The sequence below is a fragment of the Pristis pectinata genome, chromosome 3, assembly GCF_009764475.1.
Source record: "Pristis pectinata isolate sPriPec2 chromosome 3, sPriPec2.1.pri, whole genome shotgun sequence".
NCBI lineage: Eukaryota > Metazoa > Chordata > Chondrichthyes > Rhinopristiformes > Pristidae > Pristis > Pristis pectinata.
The window spans coordinates 66,965,702-66,984,323 of record NC_067407.1 but is presented as its reverse complement, the minus strand read 5'-3'; the positions used below and the strand labels follow the sequence as shown (position 1 = coordinate 66,984,323).

At 44.1% G+C, this 18,622-nt stretch overlaps 1 protein-coding gene and 1 non-coding gene across 4 annotated transcripts in view; one reads left to right on the top strand and one right to left on the bottom strand.

Moving 5' to 3' along the window:
• Positions 1-1,214: 1,214 nt before the first annotated feature.
• The window catches only part of rabgap1l (RAB GTPase activating protein 1-like), a 396,343-nt gene continuing 378,935 nt past the window's right edge, over positions 1,215-18,622 (top strand). Inside the window, exons 1-3 of one of the 3 annotated variants that reach the window (XM_052010819.1) lie at positions 1,262-1,332; positions 10,555-10,628; positions 17,515-17,679. In XM_052010819.1, the coding sequence (XP_051866779.1) occupies positions 17,539-17,679 (141 nt within the window). In that variant the 5' untranslated portion in view covers positions 1,262-1,332; positions 10,555-10,628; positions 17,515-17,538. Of the gene's footprint in view, positions 1,333-10,554; positions 10,629-17,514; positions 17,680-18,622 lie in introns of all 3 variants that reach the window. The other 2 variants (XM_052010818.1, XM_052010817.1) reach the window with 2 other exon arrangements.
• trnag-ucc (transfer RNA glycine (anticodon UCC)) lies at positions 8,317-8,388 on the bottom strand. The gene has a single exon. It is a non-coding gene; the product is annotated as a tRNA-Gly (tRNA).

Here is an 18,622-nt window from a genome sequence, read left to right as displayed (position 1 = left end):
GTTATAGGGAGAGGTTGGGCAGGCTAGGACTTTATTCCTTAGAGCTTAGAAGACTGAGGGGTGATCTTGTAGAAGTGTATAAAATCATGAGGGGCATAGATAGGGTGAATGCACAGTCTTTTTCCTAGGGTTGGGGAATCAAGAACTAGAGGGCACAGGTTTAAGGTGAAGGGCAAAAGAGGAACTTGAGGGGCAACTTATTTTTTTACACAAGGGTGGTATCTATATGGAATCAGCTGCCAGATGAAGTGGTTGAGGCAGGTACAATAACTTCTAAATGATATTTGGACAGCTACATGGATTGGAAAGGTTTAGAAGGTTATAAGATCATAAGACATTGGAGCAGAATTAGGCCATTTGGCCCATTGAGTCTGCTCTGCCATTTGATCATGGCTGATTTATTTGCCCCTCTCAACACCATTCTCCTGCCTTCTTCCTGTAACTTTTGATGCCCCTACTAATCAAGAACCTTTCAACCTCCACTTTAAATGTACCCAATGACTTTACCTCCACAGCCGTCTGTGGCAATGAATTCTGCAAATCCACCAGCCTCTGGCTAAAGAAATCCCTCATCCCTGTTCTAAGGGGAAGCCTTTCTATTCTGGGCTTGTGACCTCTGCTCTTAGACTCTTCCCACTACTGGAAATGTCCTTTCCACGTCCAAATGCTAGCAAATGGGACTAGCTTGGATGGAGCATCTTGCTCATCATGGACCAGTTGGGTCAAAGGGCCTATGCTGCATGACCCTATTTTGAATGCCTCTCTCTATGGTCTGCCCACTAATCTGCAAGTAGCTGCTCCCAAATGACTTTTTTCAGGTCCTATCTCATTATTTTAAACTCAGATTTCCACCATGCTTTACCACTTCCATAATCTTAACAGCAACAGAATTATGATCACTATTTTCGAGATGCTCCCCACTGACACACAGCCCACTGGCCAAAGTTGGAGCTTGGCGAGTGGCACTGGGAGTGATTCAGAAAATGAGCAATTAGTTTAACGCGGTCAACTTAAATTGGTGCGTCCAGCCCAGGTGCCGAGGAATGGCTGGGGGCATTGCTGCAGATGCTCCCGGGTCACGCATACAATATTGCATTACATGTGCGGAACCAAATGCAAGTGAAGGCAGCACAGTGCACACACCGCCAGAGTGGTTGAGAAAAAACCGCTGGGCATGAGCAGAGCGAAAGCAGCAATGGGCATGCGCGGCAGGAGAGGCCGCCCGCCGGTTGTACTGGGCATGCGCAGACTGAGCTTCGGTGCCAGTGGCGACGATGTTGGCGTCAGCCGCGGCCGGGACCTAGGCGGCGGCAGCGCGGCCAGGAGAGTCCGGTAAGGGCAGCTAGTGGTCGGCAGCATGTCACAGCTCGGGGACGGGGCAGATCCTCACAACACCGCAGCTCACTCCGACTGACAGGGCTGGAGGCCTTAGAGAGTGGGACTCCCACCCCAGGGAGAGAGAGAGTGGGTCCCACACCCCGGGGGGAGGGAGGGAGAGAGTGGGACCCCCACCCTGGGGGGGGGAGAGAGAGATAGTGGGACTCCCACCCTGGGGGGAGAGAGAGAGTGTGGGACCCCCACCCTGGGGGGAAGAGAGAGAGGCTTCCCCCACCCCTGCCTGGAGTGGGTCAGTGAGAGGGAGCCCTGTTCCCGATAGTGGTGGAGGGAGTGACAGAGGGATGTTTGCCCGCCTAAGATTGTCTGGGTCCCATGGCCACTGCGGCAGAGAATGGAAACAGAGTGAGAGAGAAGGGCAAATACCCCTGCCTACTGAGGGAGAGAGTAGGCCCCCTGCCCCCTGACTGGTTGGAGAGAAGAGAGACAGAAAGAGACAGAGTGAGATGGAGAAGGACCCCAAGCTGGGCACACTAATGGGTGTCCTGCTCCCTGAGATGGGGAGCGAGAGGCTGGGACCCCTGACCTCAGAGAGGGTGAGAGTTAGAGTGTAACCCGGTGACAGTGGAACAGCGATGTAGTTCCACGTGGAGATGTGTGACTTGGAGAGGAGTCTGCAGGCTCTGATGTTCTCTTGCAACTGCTGCCCTTGTCCTCAGTGGTGCAGTCGTGGGTTTGGGTGGTGCTGAGATGTGGAATAGCCTTCATGTTTAACTGCAGTGCAGTTTGTATATGTTGATACTGCATCTACTGTGCGCCAGTGGTGAGGTGGTTGGCGGATGGGGTACAAACTGAGCAGTTGCTTTGTCCTAGATGGTGTCAAACTTGTCAAGAGTTGCTGAAACTTTGCCATCCAGGCAAATGGAAAGTATGTCATAGTACTTCTGACCTTTGCCTTGTTGGTGATGGGAAGGTATTGGAATGTCAGGAGGTGAGTCACTTACCACAAGATACGCAGCCTGTGACCTGTTGTTGTCGACGTGCTATTTATTTGGTCCAATTGAGTTTCTTGCTAATGAATATCAAAGGTAAGTGGAGTTGGCTATTGCTTGGTCTTTTTGTGGGTCAATGGTTACTTATCACCTAAAGCCCTTAAATAAGGAAGGAAGAAATTGAGTGCATGGTAAAGCTAGCCTGAAATGTAAAATCAGGTACTGAAAGTTTCTGTAGCAACAAACAGTCTGCTGGAAGAACTCAGTGGGTCAAGCAGCATCTGTGGAAGGAAAGGAACTGTCGACGTTCTGGGTTGAAACCCTGCATCACGATTATGCACGGTTCCTTTCCTCTCTCAGATGCTGCTTGACCCGCTGAGTTCCTCCAGCAGATGGTTTGTTGCTTCAGATTCCAGCATCTGTGGTCTCTGCTGTCTCTGTTGGGCAATAAGGAGTTGGTAGATTTAAACAGATGGCTTGCACTAGTCTTCTTTATAGAGAATACACATAACATCTCAGAAATAGCTGTAAGTCAGGAATTGGAAGGAAGTGAGAAACTTAGGAAAATTACAATTACTTGGCCAGTGGTACTAAACTAACTGTTGGAGCTATGGGTTGATAAGTCACGGTTTTATTGAATGGCAGAGCAGGCTTGAACAGCCAGGTGGTCTACTTCTAACTTGTTTACTTACATGCCTGTGTCTTGCTGCAGGACACTGCGGCAGGAGTTTCTCAGGACAGTGTCCTGACCCAATCATCTTCAGCTGACCTTCCTACCATCATACAGTCATGGACTGCTTCATTTCCTGAAAAGTTGTGAATGACATTTTGCAATCATTAACAAACATTTCCACCTCTGACCTTATAATAGAAGGAAGGTCATTGATGAAGCAGCTGAAGATAGTTGGGCCTAGGACACTGCCCTGAGGAATTCTTGCATTGATGTCTTGGAGCTGGATGGTTGAACATAGAACACAATGCACGATTAAACTAATCCCTTCTGCCTACACAAGATCCATATTCCTCCATTCTCTGCATATACTTGTGCCTATCTAAGAGCCTCTTTAACGCCTCTGTTGTATTTGTCTCCACCACCACCTCTGACAGCGCATTCCAGGCACCCACCACTCTCTGTGTGTAAAACAAAACTTGCCCTGCTCATCTCCTTTGAACTTACCTCCTCTCATTTTAAATGCATGTCCTCTAGTATTAGACATTTCGACCCTGGGGAAGAAAGATATCGGGTGTCTACTTTATCTGTGCCTCTCATAAACTTATAAACTTCAGTCAGGTCTCCCCTCAGCCTCCACTGCTCCAGAAAAAAAACAACTCAAGTTTGTCCAACCTCTCCTCATAGCACGTGCCCTCTGTACATCAATGCTGTTAAGGGTACTCTACATTTGATCTCCCAAAGTGCAACACCTCACACTTGGCTGAATTAAACTCCATGTGCCATTTCTCCACCTGTGTCTGCAATTGATCTACATCTCGCTGTATCCTTTGACAATTTTCTACGCTATCCACAATACTACCTATTTTTGTATCGTCTGCAAATTTACTAACCCACCCATACACCTTTTCATCCAAGTCATTTATATACATCACAAACAGAAGAGGTCCCAGTACAGATCCCTGCGGAACACCACTAGTCACAGACCTCCAGTTAGAATAAGTTGCTTTGAACCTCCGACAACCACAACCATCTTCCTTTTGTGAGGTTTGATTCCAGTCATTGATATCGCTTTGATACCCATTGACTTAAGTTTTCCCAATGCTCCTTGACGCTGTGCTTTGTTAAAAGCTGCTGTGTTGTCATGGGTAGTCACTATCACTTCACCTGTGGAATTCAGCTCTTTGGTCCATGTTTTGGACCAAGGCTGTGACGAGCTGTGCAACAGAGTGGTCCAGATAAATCCCAAAGTGGGCATTGGTGAGCAGGTCATCAGAGAGTAAGTGCTCATCAACAATAGCATTGTTGATGATACTTTCCATCAGCAAGAAAAATCAAACTGCTGGAGGAACTTGGTGGGTCAGGCAGCATCTGTGGAGGCAGAGGGATAGTTGATGTTTTGGGTTGAGGCCCTGCATCGGGATCTGTCACTTCCATCACATTATTTGACTGGGCAGTAGTTAACCAGATTGGATTTGTTCTGCTTTTGGTGGAAAGGTTATGGTTAGGTAATTTTCCACATTGTCAGGTAGATGCTAGTGTTGCATCTATATTGGGACAGCTTGGCCGAAGGCTTGGATACTCGTGTTCAACTCTTCAATACTACAGCTGAGAAAGAACATTTTCACAAAGCAGTTATATGGTCAAAACAGAGCAGGGAGTTGAGGCAAGCCTTGAAATTTGTGCATCTGTTCCATTTTGCGGCTTCATTCCAGTTTGTTTTTATATACCATCAGAGGTACGTGGCATGGATTGTGTGAAGTGAAGCAACTTAATTTATGGAGGTCTTGTACTCTTAAACTCAAGTTCATAAAGAAAGGAAGTAATTATTGGAAATGCCTTTATTATACAGGAATTACTGTTATTCATTTCTTTGAATGATGATTTTTTGTGGTTGATCACATGCTATCTATTTAAGGCTTCTGGATCCATGGGCTGCATGACTCTTATTAAACAACTGGTTGCAGTTCTGAAAATAGCTTGTTGTTTTTTGAATCATGGACTGCATATTAGTCTGCAACATCAGTCCAAATTTGCCTTTGCTTAATAAACAGAGAACTCAAGGTGAACATCCTAATAAAAGTTGACTTTGTGCTGTCATTCATGAGTTCAGAATGGCTACACTTTTTAAGTACTTTTGCAATAAAACAATGGATAACTTTGTTAAAATTGTCTTCCATAAATTAATTTTGCACCAACTTATGACTTCCAAAATCTGATTCTTCATAAGGCATGCAGAATTGGCTATTTTGCTGCGTTCTCTTTGATTTTTCAAAATCAAGGACAGTAAACACTCTGATCTCTGCAGTTTTGGGGAGTATTCTGAGGTTATTGAATTACAAGATTATATGGTGCCTGTTCTGGCTCTTTGGCGGAGCTGTCGAACTTGTCCCACTCTCCTGCTGTTTTTCCGTCATCTTGAAAACTTCCCTTTGAGAATTTGGCAGCTTGTTTTGGGGGGGAAAATTGAGCAGGTCATTCTAAGAGCTGAAATATACGACTGTGAAATATGAAAGTTTCTATAATGGAATATGAATATCAAACAGTTTTAGTGTCTAGTGATCTGTAGATATTTATTGAAGTTTGATCAGCATTGATGCCCACATCAATGAATTAAAATATTTAAAGGCAGGTAAAGAGAGTGGAAGTATGTCTGTTATGATCAATCAGAATTGAGTACCTCAGTGACCCACTCCTATCACTGTATGCCTATAATCCTATTTGTATTGAGATATTGAAGAACAGGTGGCAGGTGATTACAGTATTCCTGATTAATGCTTCTCAGTTCACTTGATATTGGCTTGGAAGGAAAGGTATAATAGAACACAAACCATTGAGGGGCTCTACACATTTCCCACATTGCCATCCTGGATGACTCGAGCAATATTGCCCAGTGATCACCGAGATGAAGTGCCACTAGCCTAAAGGTTGAGCAGATAGTTTTTTTTTAAATCCAAAGATGTGTGGTCCTCAAATAAGGACATGATGATGGAGATAAAGATTGGCTCAGGAGAGTCTTGTAGGATAGGTGTCTACCCTACCCACATTCAGAATGGGCTGGTAATGAATTACCACTGGTTATGTAGAGGCCCTGACTTGGAACATTCAGTAAATGGCATCAGACTAGAGTTCCTTACTGTGGTGAAATGGGGTTGAGAGATTGCAATACTCTTAATGTACCAGCTGACACTAAGTTACCACTCCCTATCTCTCTACCCCTCTGGTGTGAGCTGATCCTGAGTACGCTTGCAATTGTCCTGGTGATTAATCTGTCAACAATCAAAATGAGCCATGGCTTCTGGTAACTGACCAGGCCACTCTTCCCCTAAGAGGTTTTTCTTTAAGGTAAAGCCTCACACCACAAACAATTGTAATTGAAACTTCCCCATTGATCTTAAGTTTCGAGCTAATGGATCAGATCAAAGCTCTGCCCAACAATGTTGTGGGAATATCATCAGAAGTTCAAGTAGGTGGCTCAACATTGTCACCTCAAGGACAAGAAGGGATGGGCAAAAATTGCTAGTCTTCCTGGCAATGCTCTGATCCCAAAAATGAAGTTAGGGAATGCAGCTGCCCTTCTGGCACCAACCCTGAGCAGCCAGGCTCGGCTTCTTACCCTCTCCCACCTGGTATTTGCGTCAGCTGCTTGATACAATTTTGTTGCAAAGTCGGGTTCTGAATTATATTCCAGATAATAAAACAACTTCCAATCTTCCAAAGGTTTCAATGGGTTACACTTCTATTGGGTTTCAGGTGGGAAGACAGTTTCAATGAAATTATGTTTTTTTTCAATGAGGTACGTTTTAAGTGGGAATTACAAATTTTAAAAACTCACCTCTAAAAGGAGTTCTTATCAGTACTTGGTGCTGATGGATTCCAGCAGGGCATTCCCCAGGGCAACCTTGGAATGGCCCTAGATGTGCTTCTGTCTTTAAAGATGGTTCCAAAACACGATTCCAAAGTCTTCCTGTTTTGTACAGTTTGAACAAGAAGTGTACAAATACATCAGAAATATTCTATCTTTGCATACTTATCTATTCTCACTAAAATCTGGCAGATACACCCCAAACATCCTTGTATGATGATAAAGGCAACCTCAATTACTGTTAGCAGATACTTGCTATTTGATCTAATTCATTTTCTTTAAATGATTAAACAAGTTAAGCGAAAGATTTCCAGTTCTATGGAAACAGACATTGCAAAGTACCTGCAAACTGGGTTTTACTGGTCTCGACCAACAGCTGTTAAATGACACCAAATCTGTTTAACATTGCTCTGCACATCCTCTTCAGTAACATCACAAATCCCCTTTCCGTTAATGGCTCATATACTTACCGTGCAAGCGGCTTTCCCATTCTCAGTTCTGTATTCAAGCACTGAACATGTTGACATGCAGTTGGCTCTTGGAACCAGGTTTGCTGCCTTGCACCACATCTCAAAGACGAAGTTGATGGTTGGGGACAAGATGACGGTGATGCCACTGAATGTGAAGGGTAGTAGTTCGATTCTCTCTTGTTGGAGATGTTCATTGCTTGGTAATTGTGTGGTGAGAGTGTTACTTGCCACTTATCAGCCCATGGCTTTATATTGTTCAGGTGTTGCTACCAGCAGGCATGGTTGGCTTAATTTGCTGAGGACTTGTGAATGGAACTGAACTGCACAATCATCTCTGAATATCTCCACTTCTGACCTTGTGATGGAAGGAAAGTCATTGTGAAACAGATGAGGATGGTTGGGACGAGGTCATTGTCCTAAGGAACTCGTGCAGTGATGTCCTGGGACTGGGATGATTGACCCCCAACAACTGCAACCATCTTCCTCTGTGCGAGGTTTGACTCCAACCACGGGAAAGATGCCCATTCACTTCAGTTTTACCTGGGCTCTTTGATGCCACATTTGGTCCAATGCTGTCTTAATGTCAAAGCCGGTCACTCTCACCTCATTTATGCAATTCAGTTTTGTGTTCCATCTTTGGACCAAGGCTGTGAAGAGGTCTGGAGTGGAGTGGTCTTGGTGAAGCTTGAACTGAGCATCTGTGAGCAAGTTATTGGAGAGGAACTACTACCTTGGAGCAGTGCTGACAGCACGTTTCATCTTTTTGCTGATAGAGACACACCCGACAATTGTAACTCTGCTGGAGCAGCAAGTGGTGGAAAACAAGAATTCAGTAACACACTAGAATGTTGTCTAGTCCCAGAGCCTTTGCTGTATTTATTATTGGTATTGGTTTATTATTGTCACTTGTACCGAGGTACAGTGAAAAACTTGTCTTGCGTACCGTTCATACAGGTCAATTCATTACACAAAAACTCTACAACCTGCGATGGCCGGGAATCAAACCCGGGTCAACTGCTTGGAAGGCAGCTATGCTGACCACTATACCACCATCGCTCGGATGTTGCTGTCAGATGTTCCTTGAATCAAATGTCTTATGAGACAATGGGGATCTTGGGAGAAAGCTAGGATGATTGTCCACTCAACACTTCTGGCTGAATATGATTGCAGATGTATTCAGCCTACCCTTTAGAGGGGCAGGCACAGTAGTGTAGTGGTTAGCGTAACGCTTTACAGTGTCAGCGACCCGGGTTCAATTCTGGCCGCTGTCTGTAAGGAGTTTGTATGTTCTCCCCGTGTCTGCGTGGGTTTCCTCTGGGTGCTCCGGTTTCCTCCCACATTCCAAAGATGTATGGGTTAGGAAGTTGTGGGCATGCTATGTTGGCGCCGGAAGTGTGGCGACACTTGTGGGCTGCCCCCAGAATACTCTGTGTGTTTCACTGTGTGTTTCAATGTACATGTGACTAATAAAGATATCTTACTTGTGCTAGATCCCACCATCACTGATGGGGATGGTTGTTCTTGGAACCACCTCATTGTTTTAGCTGTTTAATTGCCCTCCACCCTTCTCAACTAGATGTGACATGACTGATCTTTTGATTGCGGGACTGTTTAGTTCCCGCTACTGCTTGCTTAGCATGCCTGTATTGCAGCTTCACCAGGGTGGCATCTCAGTTTTAGCTGCACGCTACTGCAGCTGACATGCCCTTCAATCCTCAGAGGCAGGGTTGATCCCCTGGCTTTATTGTTATGGTAGAGGGTGGAAATGCCAGTCCATGAGGTTAGAGATGGTGATGGTGTACATTTTGGTAGCTGCTGTTGGTCGTACCACACAACAAGGTGGAGGGTGTTGTTGTTTGAGGATGTGACTTCGTCTCTACGAGGACTGTACAGTGGTTGCTCCTACCATTGCTATCATGAACAGATGCATTCAACTGATAGATTGGGTCAGGTCAAAGTCAAACTGATTTATCCATCATGCTGATTTGCTTACTATCTGTTTCAGAACATATCTGGCAAATATGTCCTTCATTGCTCAGTCAGTGCTAATGCTACCAAACTGTTCTAGGTGGTGGACATTGAAGTCCCCACCCAGAGATTCAGCACCACTAAAACTGTTGTCCAACGTGGAGGAGCACTGATTCATCATCTGAAGGAGGGTGGTAATCAGGAGGTGGTTTCCTTGCCCACGTTTGGTCTGATGCCATGGAACTTCTGAGGGTCTATACTAAGGACTCCCAGGGCCACTTCTGTCCATTGAGTTTGTCTGGCTAGTGAGAGTGGACATACCCAGGGATCATGAAATAGGTGTAAGTTGACGATTCGGGTTGAGAGGGAGGATGTTTTGAGATGTGGTGCAAGCCTCACAGGTGGATAGAGCAGTTATGAAGGCCTATGGGATGTTAGCTTTCATAAATCGTGGGATTGAGTTTAAGAGCCGCAAAGTGATGATGCAGCTTTACAAAACTGTAGTTGGACCACACTTAGAGTACTGTGTTCAGCTCTGGCCGCCGCATTATAGGAAGGATGTGGAGGCGTTAGAGAGGGTGCAGAGGAGATTTACCAGGATGCTGCCTGGATTAGAGTGTATGGAATATGAGGAGAGGCTTAAGATGCTAGGGCTTTATTCACTGGAAAGGAGGAGGATGAGAGGAGACATGATAGAGGTATATAAAATATTGAGAGGAATAGATAGAGTAGACAGTCAGCGCCTCCTTCCCAGGGCACCAATGCTCAAGACAAGAGGGCGTGGCTTTAAGGTTATGGGTGGGAGGTTCAGAGGAGATGTCAGGGGGAGGTTTTTCACCCAGAGAGTGGTTGGTGCATGGAATGCACTGCCTGGGGTGGTGGTGAAGGCAGATACGTTGGACAGGTTCAAGAGTTTGTTGGATAGGCATATGGAGGAATGTAAGATAGAGGGATATGCGGGAGGAAAGGGTTAGATAGTGTGAGGGTGGTTTGATGGACGGCACAACATGGTGGGCCGAAGGGCCTGTTTTGTGCTGTATGGTTCTATGGTATCCTGATGAAGGGTCTCGACCCAAAACGTCACCTGTTTATTTCCGTCCATAGATGCTGCCTGACTTGCTGAGTTTCTCCAGCATTTTGTGTGTGTGTTGCTCCAGATTCCAGCATCTGCAGAGTTTCTGTGTCAATTTACACCTTTTGTCTCCACAGATGCTGCTCAACTCATTTCTTCCAATGATCTGTTTTGTGTTCCAGATTGCAGAATCTGCAGTCTCTTTTGTCTTCATTGTGAAATAGTTGTCTGGCATTTGTCTGCAAGGCATAATTCCGTGAGTACAACTGAAACAGGCTGTCAAAAATAAAAAAAAATTGGAAATTAAAACAAAGTGCTGGAAACACCCAGTAGGTCAAGGGGCACCTGTAGAAAGAGAAATAGAGTTAATGTTTAAAGTCAAAGACAAACTCTAATCTCTGTTGTGGTTAGCGTAACGCTATTACAGCGCCAGCAACCCGGGTTCAATTCTGGCCGCTGTCTGTAAGGAGTTTGTACGTTTTCCCTGTGACTGCGTGGATTTCCTCCGGGTGCTCCGGTTTCCTCCCACATTCTAAAGATGTACCAGTTAGGAAGTTGTGGGCATGCTACGTTGGCGCCAGAAGTGTGGCAGCACTTGCGGGCTGCCCCCAGAGCATTTGACGCAAAGATACATTTCACTGTGTGCATTGGTATTGGTTTATTATTATCACTTGTACTGAGGTACAGTGAAGAACTTGTCTTGCATACCGTTCATACAGATCAATTCATTACACACTGCATTTGAGGTAGTACAGGGTAAAAACAATAACAGAATACAGAGTAAAATGTCACAGCTACAGCGAAGTGCATTGCAGGTAGACAATAAGGTACAAGGTCAAACAAGGTAGATTGAGGTCAAGAGTCTATCTGATGGTGTAAGGGAACCATTCAATAGTCTTATCACTGTGGGATAGAAGCTGTCCTTGAGCCTGGTGGTATATGCCCTCAGGCCCCTGTATCTTCTGCTTGATGGGAGAGGAGAGGAGAGAAGAGAAAATGACCTAGGTGGGTAGGGTCTTTGATTATGCTGGCTGCTTCACCAAGGCAGTGAGAGGTATAGACAGAGTTCATGGAGGGGAGGCTGACTTCCGTGATGCGCTGTGCTGTGTCCACAACTCTCTGCAGTTTCTGGCGGTCCTGGGCAGAACAGTTGCCATACCAAGCTGTGATGCATCCAGATTGGATGCTTTCTATGGTGCGTCGATAAAAGTTGGTGAATATCAAAGGGGACATGCCAAATTTCTTCAGCCTCCTGTGGAAGTAGAGGTGCTGGTGAGCTTTCTTGGCTGTGGCGTCTATATGGTTGGACCAGGACAGGTTATTGGTGATGTTCACGCCTCGGAACTTGAAGCTCTCAACCCTCTCGACCTCAGCAGCATTGATGTAGACTGGTGCATGTACACCGCCCCCTTTCCTGAAGTCATTGACCAGCTCTTTTGTTTTGCTGACATTGAGGGAAAGGTTGTTGTCACGACACCATGTCACTAAGCTCTCTATCTCCTTCCTGTACTCCAACTCATCATTATTTGAGATACGGCCTACTACCGTGGTATCATCTGCAAACTTGTGTTTTGATGTACATGAGACTAATAAAGAAATCTCATCTTATCCTGCCTGACCTGCTGAGTATTCCCAACATTTTCTGTTTTTATGTGAAACAGGTTGTTGCTATTCTGTAGGACAACACTCCCAGTTGAGACATCATTCTCCAGATGTTGATGAGGAGAACTGTGCAAGGTCAGCTGGGCTGCACCAAGATTGATGCAGTTTGGTGTGTTCAGGTTATCAAATCCACTTAATTAACTAAATTTGAATTCATAGCTATTGTAATGGGATTTGAATTAGTAATACTATTGCTAGATTGTTGGATTGAATTACTAATCTGGATTGCTAATGAAATTCCATTGATATCAGTTTTGGTATTTTCACAAGTTCAAGCCTTTCACAGTGTCCGTTCCAGATCTACCCTCTCCTTTCAAAGTTCAAATGAAGAATAATTGGCTTTAATTTCAAGATTATGCCCCTTGTTTGGATTCATCCATCTCAGGAAAGAGTATTTCAAATACCCTCAACAATCTAAACCTGGAACAAGCCAAGTGTATGGTGTGTTCCCTTGAACTTTAAGGCTTTAAGACTCAATATAATTAAACTCGCTCTTTGTAATCTAATTGTTGGGTGAGGCTTTGAAGAACAACCTGTAGACAAACGCCTTGGGGTGGAGCTCTGGGGGTGGGGTGGGGTGGCAAGTTGAGGGCAGAGCTCCAGGAGTGAAGGGATGAGGCCGAATACTGATTATTACACAGTGACACAGTATTTGCAGCACAGAAGTAGACCACTGAGCCCAGTGTGGTGTGTATACTGTACTTGAAGTGCCCTCCATCACATTGATGTATCCTTCCAGGTTCTCCTAACTACCCACCTCACATAATGGGATCCACATTTTAACCACTGAAGTAAAATGACTTCTCTTGAATTTTGTATTGGATTTATTAACAGCGATGTACTTATGACCCCTAATTCTGTTGTAGAGTGCTGTCTGAAATAATGTCTACCTTATCAATGCTTCCATAAAATGTCACCCTACTAGAGGAAAGAGCCAGGCTCTCTCCAATCATTGTTGACACCTCTTGCACTGAGTTCAGGCTTAGTTCTTGTCAATCATTTTATATCTTCTCCAGTGGCTGTATATCCCATATATAACTCTGAGAGCAGAATTGTTCCCAGCCTTCTATGTGGTTTAACTAAGATTCTCTAGGAATTGAATATACAGTGGCATGCAGAAGTTTGGGCACCCCGGTCAAAATTTCTGTTACTGTGAATAGCTAAGTGAGTGTAAAAGATGACCTGATCTCCAAAAGGCATAAAGTTAATGGTGACACATCTCTTTAATATTTTAAGCAAGATTACTTTTTTATTTCCATCTTCTACAGTTTCAAAATAACAAAAAAGGAAAAGGGCCCGAAGCAAAAGTTTGGGCACCCTGCATGGTCAGTACTTAGTAGCACCCCCCTTGGCAAGTATCACAGCTTGTAAACGCTTTCTGTAGCCAGCTAAGAGTCTTTCAATTCTTGTTTGGGGGATTTTCACCCATTCTTCCTTGCAGAAGGCTTCTAGTTCTGTGAGATTCTTGGGCCATCTTGCATGCACTGCTCTTTTGAGGTCTATCCAGAGATTTTCGATGACGTTTAGGTTGGAGGACTGTGAGGGCCATGGCAAAACCTTCAGCTTGTGCCTCTTGAGGTAGTCCATTGTGGATTTTAAGGTGTGTTTAGTATTGTTATCCTGTTGTAGAAGCCATCCTCTTTTCATCTTCAGCTTTTTTACAGAAGGTGTGATGTTTGCTTCCAGAATTTGCTGGTATTTAATTGAATTCATTCTTCCCTCTACCAGTGAAATGTTCACATGCCACTGGCTGCAACACAAGCCCAAAGCATGATCGATTCACCCCCGTGCTTAACAGTTGGAGAGGTGTTCTTTTCATGAAATTCTGCACCCTTTTTTCTCCAAACATACCTTTGCTCATTGTGGCCAAAATGTTTTATTTTAACTTCATCAGTCCACAGGACTTGTTTCCAAAATGCATCAGGCTTGTTTAGATGTTCCTTTGCAAACTCCTGATGCTGAATTCTGTGGTGAGGACACAGGAAAGGTTTTCGTCTGATGACTCTTCCACGAAGGTCATATTTGTGCAGGTGTCGCTGCACAGTAGAACAGTGCACCAACACTCCAGAGTCTGCTAACTCTTCCTGAAGGTCTTTTGCAGTCAAACGGGGGTTTTGATTTGCCTTTCTAGTGATCCTATGAGCAGTTCTCTCGGAAAGTTTTCTTGGTCTTCCAGACCTCAACTTGACCTCCACCATTCCTGTTAACTGCCATTTCTTAATTACATTACGAACTGAGGAAACGGCTACCTGAAAACGCTTTGCTATCTTCTTATAGCCTTCTCTTGCTTTGTGGGCATCATTTATTTTAATTTTCAGTGTGCTAGGCAGCTGCTTGGAGGAGTCCATGGCTGCTGATTGTTGGGACAAGGTTTGAGGTGTCAGGGTATTTATAGAGCTTTGAAATTTGCATCACCTGGCCTTTCCTAACGATGACTGTGAACAAGCCATAGCCCTAACAAGCTTGGTAAAAGTTATCTGAGAGCTCAAGTCTCTTGGGGTGCCCACACTTTTGCATGGTGCTCCTTTCCTTTTTTCACTCTAAAATTGTACAAACCAAAAATAATACACTAATCTTGCTTAAAATGTTGAAAAGAATGTTTCATCTTTAACTTTATGACTTTTGGAGGTCAGTTCATCTTCTACTCACTTAACTATTCACAGTAACAGAAATTTTGACCAGGGGTACCCAAACCTTTGCATGCCACTGTAACTTCTGTGCTTTTCAAGTGGGTCCCTCCAGAAGTGAACCCCAGTATTTTGGCTTTTTATAGTCTTATTAATCTGTGTCCTTCCTCCTAGTGTTATGCGCGCCCATACCCCTATGTTCCTCTTCTATACTTGCATGTTTTTTAAGGAGTGTGTGACCTCCTTATTCCTCCTAACAAAATGCATCACTTTGCACTTGATCAATTAAATTAAATAAAAAAAAATTAAACTAAATCAATTAAAAAACAAGTTGAAGTTCATTGGCTAATTTGCACCATTGCAAATTTATTAATGGTTTCCTGTATTTTCCCCAAGTTCTTTTGTAATAACATAACCCCTCAGCAGAGATGATGGCATCACTAATGTACCATAGGAAACTCTTTCATCTAACTTTCAATGCCACACTTAGGGAAACAATTTGAATTAAGTTCCCTTAATCTTATATATCTTATACATATAGATAATCTTAATAACTTCTTTAATGTGTTCCTACCGTACTACACCATTCAAGCTGTGGTTAAAACATCAGAAGGAGATGGGGCCAGTATTAATCTATTCTTCTCAGCCTAAGTGTGAATGGAAAAAGTTGCATGTGTGCTCTATTCATTAAATACAAGGCAAATTATTTCTATTTGTGGAATGGTAGGGCTAGTGCACAGAACCGGCTCATTGTTTTGTTTTAAACCAGTGATCACGTAAGTTAGTTCATTGACATTTTGACTCAACTTTAGATAAATAAGAGATTGGAAGAGAAGGCTACGTGGCCATTTGTGCCTACTCTATCATTCAGTAAAATCCAAAAATCTATGTCAACCTTGAATTTATGTGGCATTCTGGCTCTGTGGTATTCGCAGCATAGTGAATTCCTCATTCCCCAGGGAGGCAAAGTAATTCCTGACGGAAAAAGGGGAAAATGCAGACAGTGAACAAAGCTGCCCTGTTGTTGTGTGCCATTAGCTTTCTGAAGATTAATATTTACAGAGGCTCTGTTTTCTGTTTAGGTGGTATGATGCTGCATTGATCCTGCCTATCATTCCATATTCATTGTGTGTAAATGAGGCCTCTCACTGAGTGCTCACAAGAACACAAGCAGGAATAGGCTGTAGGACACTTGTGCTTGCCCTAACATTCAATAAGGTCAAGGCTGATCTTCTCACCTCTGCACCACTTCCCTGCACCAACCGGGTCAGGCAGCATCTGTGGAGGGAAATGGACAGTTGATGTCTTGCATCAGTCCAGATGAAGGGTCTTGACCTGAAATGTTGACAGTCCATTTCCCTCCATAGTTGCTGTCTGACCTGCTGAGTTCCTCCAGCGCCTTTGTGTATTGCTCCAGATTCCAGCATCTGCAGTCTCTTGTGTCTCCCTGCATTAACCCCTGATTTTCCTTAATAACTAAAGATATATTGATCCCTGCCTTGAACGTATGCAGTGACTGATGCTCCGCAGCCTCTTGGGTAGAGAACTCCAAAGATTCAGCACCCTCTGGGTGAAGATGTGTTTTCTTATTTTCAGTCCTGAATGGCTAACACCTTTGTTTCAGATTATAACCCTTGGTTATAGATGCCCAGCAAGGGAAATTATCAATTCTCGCATCTATCCCATCAAGCTTTTAAAAATGTAGTATATTTCAGCATCTCATTCTACTAAACTCTAGGCCTGGTCTACTTAATCTCTCCTCATAGGACAAGTCTGCCATTTTAGGGATCATTCTGGCAAAACTTATTGCACTTCCTCTTTTGCAAGTGTAGTGAGGCCAGACCTGTACGCAGTATTCCAGGCACAGCCTCACTAGTGCTCTGTATTACTGCAGTGAGATGTCTTTAGTCTTGAGCTGAAGTTCTCTTGCAATAAAGGCCAACATGTAATTTGCCTTCCTAATTGTTTACTGTACCTGTATGTTAACTTTGTGATCCATGTGTAAGGACACCTGGATCCTGCTGAACATCAACATCTTTCAATCACTTACCGTTTAAGAAATACTCCACCTTTTTATTTTTGTTTACCCAATGAGGATGCCCTCTTCTTTTTCAGTGTTAAATTCAACCTGCCACATCGTCATCCACTCACTTTGATTGTATCCCTCTGAAGCTCCTCTGCATCCTCCTCACAGTTCAGTTGAGATCTTAGTGTGTGAGGAATAACCTCGTCCTGCTGCAAGGAACACTTTGCAGTTAATAAGATAAGATTTCTTTATTAGTTACAAGTACATCGAAACACACAGTGAAATATATCTTTTGCGTAGAGTGTTCTAGGGGCAGCCCACAAGTGTCGCCATGCTTCTGGTGCCAAAATAGCATGCCCACGACTTCCTAACCCGTATGTCTTTGGAATGTGGGAGGAAACCAGGAAACCAGATCGCCCGGAGGAAACCCACACAGACACGGGGAGAATGTACAAACTCCTTACAGACAGTGGCCGGAATTGAACCTGGGTCGCTGGTGCTGTAATAGCATTGCGCTAACTGCTACACTGCAGTGCTTGACCATACAAGTGGTGTCTGAGAACTTTTTGTAAACTTTTGAAGGACTGTCTGTATTAACTGTATTAACTATTTAACTGACTGTATTAGCCTTTAGCTTTTCCCTTTTTCCCCTTTGTGAGGTTTCATGATGTTGAAAATTATAACGTGGGAGATTCATTCTGATTTATTTTCACCTGGTCTCTCATCCCTGGTTTCTTTCTCCCCAAGGGTTTTGATGTCAAAAATAAAGAAACAAATACCATTGGTTTATTTTCAGAGATCCTTTGATACAATCCAATCTCTTTCAGGGTGCTGCTGTGCATTGTTGAGAGATGGATGATCAGGCTGCTTTGAGGAAAGTGAGTGGTTCCTCAGACTCTGTTTCCACAGTGAACAGCGAGGAGTTTGTCATTGTGCCTCAGCATGCAGAGGATTCTTCCTCCACCAATGGGGAGGACAAACCAGCATTGAAGGTAATCAAATGTTTCTTCTTCTCACAGATTACTAAGAGAGAATCAATTATAATAAAAACTGTTTTATCTGTCTCTTTACGACTAACCCCTAAACCCTCCTGCTTAAAATTTAATTGCCTCATCACTCTTAGCAGGCTTTTCATCCTCCAATCTGTATAATGGAGTTGTACAGCACGGAAATGGGCCCTTTGGCCCATCTGGTTCATGCTTACGTTTTCATCAAAGCTAGTCCCATTTGCCTGCATTTGGCCCATGGTCCTTGAGTCCTGATAACATCCTCGTAAATCTCCTCTGCACTTTTTCCAGCTGATTGGCATCTTTCCTCAAGCAAAGTGACCAAAACTGAACACAATATTCCAAATGCGGCCTCAGCAATGCACATTACAACTGCAGTACACATGCAACATAACATACCAACTTCTTTTCTCAGTGCTCTGACTGATGAAGGCCAGCGTGTCAAAAGCCTTCTTCACCACTCTGTCTACCTGCGACACCTCTTTCAGGGAACCATGTACTTGTACTCCTAGGTCCCTCTGTTCTACAACACTCCCCAGGGCCCTACCATTCACCGTGAAGGTCCTGCCCTGCAGAAAATGCAGATTTCCAGCATTTGCAGTTTTATGATTTCCATAAACTGCAGCTTGTCCAAATTTCTGCCCTCTAGCACTGTCCTCACCAGACTATGCAAGCCCATTCCCTGCCCTTCTCATTGACCTGCATCGTAACTTGATTTCCCAAAACCTCAAACGTAACATTCACACCTTTCTGTTTGCACTTCCTTATTTTAATATCCCTGTTGTTATTGACTGTGGCCCCATGCTTCTGACTTTTTTGTGCTTTGCCTGACCATTGTGGCCGACCCTTCAGCTCCCAGGATCGCAAGCTCTCGGGTGCCCAGTTTTAGGCTTGGAGGATCACTTTCAGATCAATGCAGAGCAAACAG